Source organism: Prionailurus viverrinus, chromosome B3 (assembly GCF_022837055.1).
Source record: "Prionailurus viverrinus isolate Anna chromosome B3, UM_Priviv_1.0, whole genome shotgun sequence".
Lineage (NCBI taxonomy): Eukaryota > Metazoa > Chordata > Mammalia > Carnivora > Felidae > Prionailurus > Prionailurus viverrinus.
The window spans coordinates 23,419,611-23,430,843 of record NC_062566.1 but is presented as its reverse complement, the minus strand read 5'-3'; the positions used below and the strand labels follow the sequence as shown (position 1 = coordinate 23,430,843).

The 11,233-nt window shown below is 38.8% G+C and overlaps 1 protein-coding gene across 4 annotated transcripts in view; it reads left to right on the top strand.

The window, feature by feature from the left end:
• Nucleotides 1–7,081: 7,081 nt before the first annotated feature.
• Nucleotides 7,082–11,233, top strand: part of HERC2 (HECT and RLD domain containing E3 ubiquitin protein ligase 2) — a 284,479-nt gene continuing 280,327 nt past the window's right edge. For 2 of the 4 annotated variants that reach the window (XM_047861969.1, XM_047861966.1), the window contains exons 1-2: nt 7,082–7,186; nt 7,835–7,937. In XM_047861969.1, coding sequence (XP_047717925.1) covers nt 7,866–7,937 — 72 coding nt within the window. In that variant the 5' untranslated portion in view covers nt 7,082–7,186; nt 7,835–7,865. Of the gene's footprint in view, nt 7,187–7,239; nt 7,420–7,834; nt 7,938–11,233 lie in introns of those variants that run through there. The other 2 variants (XM_047861967.1, XM_047861968.1) reach the window with 2 other exon arrangements.

Below are 11,233 nucleotides of genomic sequence, written 5' to 3'. Positions count from 1 at the left end.
TGATGGGAGGCTCAAACTCAAGAACAGTGAGATATGACCTGAGCCCAAATCAAGAGTCAGAGGCCTAACCAACTGAGCCACCCAGGTGCCCCTCATATAATTTAAAATCCAGATTTTATTCAGATTTCTCCCATTGTCCTTCAAACAGCCTTGTCATACAAATTGTCAAAAATATCCCAAGCCAAGACTCTGCTTTTATATTTGGTCTCTTAAATTGCTTAACTAGCTCTTAATTCTCTTTTCATCTAACCATTTCTTCACACCATTGACTTGTAGATGAGACTAATTCAAATTATTTTCTTTTGATGCCTTTAGCAAGTTTCTCTATTTCCTGTGTTTCTGATAGCTCAAAGGTTATAAGATCCCAAAGATGTGGTTTAATGAAAACTTAAAAAAAAATTATAATGTATCATAGTGATATTGTGCATTTAATATTGTGTCAGAAGACTCAAAATATCTAGTTGACCCTTCATAAGTGGTGCTAAGAGTGGCCACTGAATTAGGATGATGTCAGTAGGAATGCCCTGTTCCTCATTAACCATTCACAAAATGGTTTAGCAGGAGTTGCCTGAGTCAATGTAATTAGGATTTATAAAACACTGATTCCTTAAGTATGCCATTACTTCTACATTTATTACCTGGCTTATTCTGGGAAGTATATAATAACAATAGATGGGGATATGCTGCAGGAGCAAACAACTGTTGAATCCTGATGACTAAAAAAAATGTTTTCTTCTTGGTCAAGCTATATGCCAAATATTGTTTAGTAGTGAGACCTCTGCTTTCACAATCACTGAGGGACTCAGGTTGATGGAGGCTCAAATTCAACACCTGCTCCCATTATTGTCATGACGAAGAGAATGCTAGAATGTCTCACATTAGCAACTTACTGCTCCAGGCTGGAAGTGACACACGTTACTTCTATCCATGATCCACTGGCACTACCTCACTTCAAGGAGAAATACAATCTTCTGATGTTCTTGGAAAAAGGGGGACTACTGCTGGCACTAACACTGGTTATTGAACACTTACTCTTTGCCTGCCACCTAGTATACATTGTCTCCAACTGGCTGTACATTCCAGGAGATAAGTAGTTATATCCCTACTCCACAGACAAAGAAAGTGAGGTTAAAGATTTCTACAAGGTCTAGAAAGTATCAAAGTCATAATTCAAATCTAGGTCTTTGTGACTCTACAGCTCATGGAGGGATCTTTTGTTGGGGTAGTGGGATGAAAGTATTCTTCATTTCTTTTGTCTTCGAGTTTGGGGTCTTCTTAGGCTCTGGTTGACCCTAAGGATAACTGGAGTTAGGGTGAGGCCAAGGAAAATGATGATGAAGATGATGACAATGATGGTGATGATGATGATGGTGATGATGATTATGACATATATTGAGATGTTACCAGGCATTTATTAAGTGTGTTGCATCAAGAACTTCAATCTTCGAAGTAGCTCTATGAGGTAAATACTTTTATTATCTTCATTTTAGAATGAGGCTAAATAACTTGCCAAAACTCACATAGCTAGTAAGTAGCAGAAGTGAGACTTGACACAGGCAATCTGACTGTGAAGTTTTTCCTCTTGATGACTACAAACCTAATCAGTCAGGCCTGGTCTTGCCTTAGACTTTATTAAGAGAGATAAAGAAATTTTGACAGCTGTGTTATAAGTGCTTACCCAGTTCGTACATTTTATTTGAAAGTGTATCAATCCTATAGCTTCTGCAAAAGGACTGGGTCCAAGTAGGTATTTTTCACTACATGACTCACCTCCTAGCTCTGGTGACTGACACTAAGGATGGAGACTTTCCTCAAGAAAGAGGGACCCTCCATAGCCTGGCAATAGCCAAGGATATTTTTTTCTCTTGGGAATCAGGAGTTGGGGCATGGAGTCATGTAGATAGTGGTGGGACTTTGAGCCATGTACAAACAAATGAAAGCCAGACAGATTTCTGAGGAAATATCATTTTAAGTAGAGAGAATGGCAAGTGCAAAGGTCCTGAGACAGAAACATGTTAGGCATGTTGGAGAAGTAGCAAGAAGACCAATGTATTTGGAATGAAGTGGGTGAAGAGGGAAGCGGAAGTAACTAAGAACAGAGAAGGAGCCAGGAATAGATCAGGCAAAACCTGTAGTAATGGCCTTGGATATTATTTAACATATGATGAGAAGACATTAGAGAATTTTGGTCATGGAGAGAGATAATCTGAAACATATTTGAAAAGTATCATATTGTTACTGGGTGAAGAATGGATGATAGAGCACAATAATGGAATCAGGGGGTGCAGTTAGAAGGCTCTTACATAGATGCAGTTGAGAGATGAAGGTGTTTTGGTTCACATTATTGTAGAGGTGATGGGAAGTGGTCTAATACAAGATAGAGCCATAGAGTTTGTTCTTGGATTGGATGCTGGATGTAAGAGAAAGAAAGGAGTCAAGGATGATTGCGAAGGTTTTGGCCTGAGTAATTGGGTGCATGGTGATCTATTTATGGAGAGGAATAGGGTATGTGGAAGGGAGATCCTACATTCAGCTCTGGACATGTCAAATTTGAGGTACATATTATTCTTCCAAATTGGATGTGAGACTATGGAATTTAGAACTGGAAATCTATATATTTTATGTCCTCAACTCTGAGATACACATTTTCTGTATATTATTGTCTCTGAAACCAGGATACATCCCATTATCATTGGCTGTCAGACAAGTGGCATTTGTGATTTAGCTATGACATCTTCTTTTGACACCTGTTAGTAAGATCAAGAAAATAACGGCATCAATACATCTTTGATTTAATGAAAGATGTCAAACCTGGGGGTATTGGTGTATTGAAAGCCATGAGATTAGCTGACACTATTCAGGAAGTGTTGATAAAAAAGAGAGCTGAGGAATAAGCTTGGGTCATTCCATTATAGCAAAGTCAGGAAAATAAGGAGCCCGATGATGGATTTCCAGTCACATAGAGGAAACTGGGAAAATGTGAAGAAAAGATATATCAATTATGAAGTCATGAGCAAATGTGAGCAAACTACTAGGAGCTTACATATGGTGAGGATTGATTACATGAGATTTAGCCAAGTGAATATCATTGGTAACCTCTGTAAGAATATTCTGGTGGAGTGGTAGGAACAAAGCCTGACTGTTGTGGTTTAAGTAAGAGTGAGGTGAAGTAGAAGTATAAAGTAGGGACCATTTGAAAAGGAATTTTGCTATTAAAAAAAACAACAGAAAAAGGAGATATATTCTGGAAGGATATGTGGAATTGAAAGGAAGGTCTTTATTTTTTGAGATGAGAGGAGGAGAACGGGGAGAGGGAGAGAATCTTAAGCAGGCTCCATACCCAATGTGAAGTCCAACATGGGGCTCTACCTCACGACTCTGAGATCATGACCTGAGCTGAAATCAAGAGTTGGATGCTTAACTGAGCCACCCAGGCACCCACAAAGGAAGGTCTTTAAAGCTAGGATCCCATGCATATTTATCAGTTGATAGGACAGATGCAGCAGTGAAGGAGACATTCAGGGAAGAGTGAAGGTGAGGTGAGGCAGCAACTAATACCTGAGTGGAGTCACTGATATGTGAGGGGGTGGACCAAGAGTACTAGTAGGGGGATTGTGTACCCACAAGATATGGAAGCTTTATCCACAGTAATAGAATGAAAAGGAAAAACTACATAGTTATGGTGAAAATTTTCATGATGAGAACAGTTTTCTCAGGGTGCTTCTGGCTTTAATAATATCTGCTTGTTAATTATTTCTAATTTTAATAAGTCTGGAGGTGGATGGACACAAGACTGGGTCAATCAATGGTGCATATATGATTTCCAGGACCTCCTTTTATCCTTCCACTCTGTTGTCCCCAGCTGGCTGGATTTTCTTCCTTAGGCCTGTTGTATGATTGGTACCAGATGGTTGTGTGGCACTAGGGAAAGGGAAAGGTCTGTGGAGTAGATATTCAATTGTGTGCCTCAGGAGTTCAGGCACATAGTAACTACATGAAGCGGATTCACCTAGCATTCAGGTTTGCCAGGCAAGTACAATGGAGAGAAAAAGGAATAAATGATTAGAAATTATGGACAAGCAATATCATGGACTGCAAAACTGAACTTGGCAAAAAAGAAAAGTGAGGATGTGAGTCAAGACTACTAGAGGGGTTGAAGATTGTTTGCATAATTACTAGAGGAAGTGACCTGGAAAGATAAGATGCAGTGATCAAAGAGTCAGAGGCTCACAACTGTGATCTTCTAAATGATTTCATGAATGGAACAGATCATGGTGGTGAGTAGCTCAGGAACAGCAGGAAACAGGATGGTTAAAAGTAAGGCCATGAGGAAATAGAGGCAGGAACACTGAGTGGGTGACTCCTGTGCTAGGAAAAGCCCTGACAATGGAGCCAGTGATAGCAGTGGTAAAAAGGTCATGAGTGGAGTGGTTTAAATCTTCAATGAACATGAAAAGTGATGGATAGTACCATGGATTGTTGCAATCAGGAGGGTGGTATAATCCGGTATCAAGTGTTTCAAAGAAGTTCAGTTTTGTCTTGTTTTTAAGTGAAGCAGGAGGAATAATGGTCTAAAAGTGTCAGGGATCTACTTCTTGCCCTAAGATGTATGAATGTGGAAGAATAAAAAGCCACTGTTTTCCACAAGGACTATAGGTTTTTCATTAGAACAGGACTATGATGAGAATATGCCTGTAAGTTCCACAGGGTTCATGGGTAGGGTTGTGGGAATAGATGAGAAATAGGTACCTAAAGATAAGACTATGGAAAGAAATGAGATTAGGAATATACAAAGCTTTAAATTTACTCATCTTTTTTTTGGGTTGTCATCTGTGCTTTTGGTGCCATAATTAAGAAATCATTGCTAAATTCAATGTCATAAAACTTTCCCTCTATGTATTCTTCTAAGAGTTTTATACTTGTAGGTCTTACATTTAAGTTTGATTCATTTTGAGCCAATTTTTATATATGGTGTAAGGTAAGGGTCCAACTTCATTCTTTTGCATGTGGAAATCCAGTTTCCCCAGCACCGTTTATTGAAAAGACCAACCTTTCACCATCGAATCATCTTAGCACCCTTGTTAGAAATCAATTAACCAGATATGTGAGTGTTTATTTCTGGGTTCTGTGTTTTATTCCATTGATTTACGTGTCTATCCTTGTGGAAGTACCACACTATTTTGTTTACTGTAGTTTTGTAGTAAGTTTTGTTATCAGGAAATATGAGTCCTCCAACTTTGTTCTTTTCAAGATTGTTTTGGTTTGTATATAGGTTTTCATAGGTGTTCATTAGCAGGTTGAGGAGTTCCCTTCTCTTCCTAGTTTGCTCAGAGTTTTTATGAGATGTTAATTTTTGTCAAAAGCATTTTCTGCATCTATTGGGATGATCTCATGATGAATTGGACTTAGCTCTGAATGTTAAACCAACCTTGAATTCATGGGATAAATCCCAGTTATGCTGTATTATCCTTTCTAATGTTGCTGGAATCCATTTACAAAAACCTTGGCTAAGAATTATTATACCTAATGTTCATGAAGGATTTTGGTTTTAAGTTTTCTTCCAATGTCTTTTTCTGGTTTTGTTATCAGGGTAATACTGTGGGTATCGAATGAAAATTTTTCCTCCTCTTCAATTTTTTGGGAGAGTTTATGTAGAACTGTTTCTACTTCTTTATTAAATATCTAGTAGAAGCAGAATCTATCAATGAAACAATCGGGGCCTGGAGATTTCTATTTTGGAAGGTTTTTAAACTGTGAATTCAATGTTGAAAATAGGTATAGTCCTGTTCAGGTTATCTATTTTGTTTTGGCAGCGTATAACTTTCGTGGAATTAGTCCATTTCATATAAATTGTCAAATTTGTATGTATAGAATTTTCCTAGTATTTTCTTACTTTCATTTTTGAAGATTTTATTTTTAAGTAATCTCTACACTCAGCATGGGGCTCAAACTTACAACTCCAAGATCAAGAGTCACATGTTCTACTGACTGAGCCAACTAGGTACCCCTACCTTACTATCCTGTTGAAGTCTGTGGGGTCTTTACTGGTATCTTCTCTTGTATTCCTGATATTGGTAACCTGTATGTTTTCTCTCTCTCTCTCTCTCTCTCTCTTTTATTGGCAGTCTTATAGATATTTATCTTTTATCTTTTCAAAGGAACAACTTTTAGTTTCAATTACTTTCTCTGTTGTTTTTCTATTTTCAATTTAATTTATTTCTACTCCTGTATTATTTCCTCCTTCCTCCTGTTTTGGATGTATATTGCTTTTCTTTTCCTAGTTTCTTGAAGTGTAAGTTTAGATCCTTAATTTTAGACCTTTCTTCTTTTCTAAGAAAAGCAGCTAATGTTATAAATTTCACATTCATCACTGTTTTAGCTACATCCCACAAATTGTGACGTTATATTTTAATTTTTATTCAATTCAAACAGTTCTATTTCCCTTGAGATTTCTTCTTTGACCTGTGGATAACTTAGAAGTATATTGTTTAATTCCCAAGTGTTTGGAGATCTTCATGTTATCTTTCACCGACTTGTAGTTTAATTCTATTATGGTTAGAGAACATACTTTGTAGGAATTCAATTATTTAAAAAAAGTTTAAAGATATGTTTTTTGGCCACTGGTTCAGTGGTACTGATTCCCTTCTCCGATTCCCCTGCTCCTTGAATTCTGCCTAGGATTTTAGTTGCTTTCAGTGGGACAGCAGGAGGCTCTTACAGATTCAAGACAGCCTCCCGCGCTGTGTTCTCACCTGTACAGGTGCCCACGGCACACACCCTTGTAGCTCGGTGCAACCCAATCTCCGTAAGTCCTACCCCGCCCACAGGTGGTTCGGAACGCAGTGCTGAGCCGGGGACAGGAGTGTGTGCTTGCAGCGGAAATCCCGCCCCCCGGCGCTTGCGGTTGGCCCTGACCGCAAGGGGTGAACCCCTAGGAGGAAGATGAACAGGGTTGAAGGAAGCGGGAGAGATGGGAGGAAGGGCGAGTGGGCTCCTGTTTTCCATTGGCTGGGCCTGCCTCGTAGACTCTCTGTGATTGGCTGGGCGCGGGGGCGGTAGTCCCGTGTCGGCCCGCCCCTCCGGTCGAAAGAGGCATAGGGATCACCAGCGCCGGCGGAGCCAGAGGCTTCTTGGAGGCTGTGTCCGCACGCCGCCGAAGTGTGGCGGCAGGGCCTTAGCGCGTCAGGTCCTTGTCCCCGGGGGCGGAGAGGGCGGCGAGCCGCTGGGGCGGCGCGGGTCGGGACCCAGGGCACGGTCGAGCTAGGGCGCGGCGGGCGTTGGCGCGGCTGTCGGACCTGGGCCTGCGCGGACCGCCCGCGGCGCGCGTCTTGGGCTGTCTTTCCATTTCAAAGTGATTATTCTTTTGGATTTTTCTGCAGACGTGACTTTTGATTAATTTGTTTCACGCACCACTTACTGGTACGGAATAAAGAGGCAGATGCATGCTACTGTCATTTGTCGTTGAAATGTGGGCTTCCTGTCTTTCCTGTGTTTACCTTTTGGATTTAAGGGAAGGGGATGACATTGTGATTTGGTCTCCTGTGACCGTCCATTCTCAATGTCTTGACGACGTAGTACAGAAACCAGGCGAATTCCGTGTGTGGCTTTTACCTATATTGGAAGTAGGCTTTTTCGTTCCTCCTCCTCCTTCCTGTCTCTCCATCTTTCTCTTCCTTTCTCTTCCTTTCCTTCCCCTCCCCCAACGGTTCTCTTCTCCCATCTTTCTGTGTTTTTTTTTTTTTTTTTTTTTTTTTCCCGCATTAAACCTTGTGGGAGGGTCTTTGTACAATTCTGAAAAGCTTTAGGTGTTCCAACATTTTTATTTTACTTGCAGGACTAACAACTGGGAGGAAGCTGGAGGAAAGATGCCCTCTGATTCTTTCTGTTTGGCTGCCCAGACTCGACTTGACTCCAAATGGTTGAAAACAGATATACAGGTGGGGGTTCCACATGCCTTTTTCTTAGTGTGTTTCTGCCTCCATATTTAATTTTCTGTTTAAAGCTTTATATGGGATAAGTAAGAGGATGCAGATCAGATCTCGCCATGGTAGAGAAGCAGGTTTATTTCCTATAATTTAAAATGTACCTTTATTGTATCAGTTTTTATAGACTGTGGCTACATTTTAATTGAAATTATGTGTAAGTGCAAGAAACTTGAGATCTGATTATGCAAACATTTTTCCTATTACTATTTTTAAGAGGTCTGTGTTATTAAGTATACCTTGGTGATATTTAATGATAGTTTTTGAGATGTTCAGATAGGAGGGGAAGTGACATGTAGTAATTTATTATGTCCTGCAGAGACTCACAGGACCCTGTGTTTGTGTTCCTGGAGAGACAAGAGTTCATTTGAGCTGTTTGTTTAGTATTTGTGACTGGTCGTATTAATAGGAAGTGCTCAGGTTTTCACATAAAGAATGTGTGGAAACAAAATGTTGGCCTTAGACTTTCTAATGTTTTGATTTAATAATGTAATTGCAAGCTTGTCCAGACATTGTCAAATAAATAATAGCAGTAATGTTTCTGTAGACTTTTTTTTTTTTTGCCACAAGTTAGTTTTCTTTGTAAATGGTTTGTAAAAACTACTTTTGTTAACTCCATATTAACAGGAAAAAGAAGTGTCTGAAATATTTTGTAATATATATGGGTTTTCTTTCTCTTTCCTGAGGTTAACTGTTTTAACTATTTATCAAGTAATCTACCTTTTTCAGTATGATCTTGCACAGTTTATCAAGAGTCATATATTCTGTAAGCACTTGATCATAGATACTTGAAGTATTATTGCCCTTCCTTTTTTTTTTTTCTTTTAAAATTTTTATTTAAATTCTAGTTAGTTAACATACAGTGCAGCATAGGTTTTAGGAGTAGAATTCAGTGATTCATCACTTACATACAACATCCAGTGCTCATCATAACAAATGTCTTCCTTAGTACCCATCACCCATCTAGCCCATCCCCCACCGACCTCCCTCCCCTCAGTTCTCTATCTTTAACAGTCTTTAATGGTTTGTTTCTCTTTTTCTCTCTTTATTCCCCCTTCCCATATGTTCATCTGTTTTGTTTTTTAAACTCCACATGAGTGAAATCATATGGTATTTGTTTTTCTCTGACTTATTTTGCTTAACATAATAACACTCTACCTCGATTCACGTCACTGTGCAAGATTTCTTTCTTTATGATGGCTTAGTAATATTCCATTGTGTATTATGTATTTGTGTGTGTGTATATATACACACACACACACATATAACATAGATGTATACATACATATATATACACTACCACATTTTCTTTATTCTGTATTCATCAGTCAGGGACATTAGGGTTGTCTCCATAATGTGACTATTGTTGATAATGCTGCTATAAACAGTGGGGTGCATGTACCCCTTTGAATCTGTTTTTGTATACTTTGGGTAAATACCTATTAGTGCAGATGCTGGATTGTAGGATAGTTCTATTTTTAACATTTTGAGAAATCTCCATGCTATTTTCCAGAGTGGCTGCACCAGTTTGCATTCCCACCAACAGTTATTGCCCTTTCTTAATTTTTTTTTTTCTTAAGTGTTGAGTCTCAAGTCATGATCTCATAGTTTGTGGGATTGAGCCTTGTGTTGGGCTCTGCGCTGGCAGCACAGAGGCTGCTTGGGGTTCTTCTTTCCCTCTCTCTCTGCCCTTCTCCCGCTCACGTATGCACGTGCTCTCTTCTCTCTCAAAAATAAATAAATACACATTAAAAAAAAGTGTTGAGGCCTAGTAGGTATGAGAGCCAGGTGCTTAGAACTATGTTGTGGATTTTGGGATTGTTATTAATGGTATAATGTTAGATTAAAGTACAAAGAATTGGGTTATGAATTGGCATAGTAGTGACTCTTTTGGTTTGTTATTGTTTAAACGTTGCCTTTTATTTGGCAATTACTGTTCATTTTCTTTTGTTATTTTTTTAAAAAGTGGGGTTGTGGGAGGTAAGATGAGTAATTTCTTATTTCTGAAATCTTGAGATTCAGGGAAACTGATTTTAAGGCTTGTTTTTTAAATTAGTGTTTTTGTATTTTGCAAAACTTGTTGAAGTAAAGAACTTTATCTCATGAAGTTCTTCTTTTCTTTTTAATCACTATTGAATAACTGCTTAATGTGAGTTTTAACATCTTGATCTAAAACCAGTTTAATGCTGAGTTTAGTTCCTATGATGATTCAGGCAGATATGCTTAAAAAGAAACACTGCTTGTGCTTTAGAGTGCTTACTATTTTCCTTTTGATTTAATGTGACATACGGTGCTTGGCCCTTCATAGACATTTCAAATATTAGTCAAAGTCATCCAAACTTATCCCAGGAGTAAGTGAAGAGATCTATGTTTTGGAGAGTGTACCAGAGGGAAAATGTGTTTTAGGTATTGAAGCCACTTAATGTCATGAAAAAGGTGATCATGGACCTTGGTTATATATAGTTTCTCAAGCATTGCTTATTATATGTGAGGAATAAATGTCGTTTTACCCTAAGAAATGACTTAGACATAGTTTCACTCTTTGGAATCCTTCCCGCAGACACACATTGCAGATGCAAGCCTTGTACCGATAGGTTTTACCCTCTCTACCAACTGGAGTGGGAAGTGCCCCATTTCTTAGGCAGAGCTTTTGTATTGGGAACAAAATTGATAACTGGTTAATTAATATTATGTGGGGTAGAAACATGTTTCTTAACCATAGGATTTAGCAAATCTGTTTTCTACAGCTATTTTTGTTTGAAATGTCCTTGAGGTTTTTAGCAACTTTAGAAGAGAAAAATTTTTAAAGGCTATGAAAACTTTTAATATGTGTATATTATGAAAAGCATGGACACTGATCCTAGACTTTCTTGTTAAATGTGTCAGGCCTAAGATGTTGCAACGAGCTGCCCCTAATGGAGTGACAATTGTATGGCAGGTGGCAGGCGTATATCTGACTTTTACATATATAATGCTTTTTGCGTTTTCTTTAAAAATTTTTTTTTAATGTTTATTTATTTTTGAGAGAGAGACACACACAGAGTGTGAGCAGGGGAGGGGCAGAGAGAGAGGGAGACATAGAATGTGAAGCAGGCTCCAGGCTCTGAGCTGTCAGCACAGAGCCGGACATAGGCCCGAACTCACTAACCACGAGATCATGACCTGAGCCGAAGTCAGATGCTTAACTGACTGAGCCACCAGGCACTCCTGCTTTTTATGTTTTTGATACTCTTCTTTTTTTTTCTTTTAGA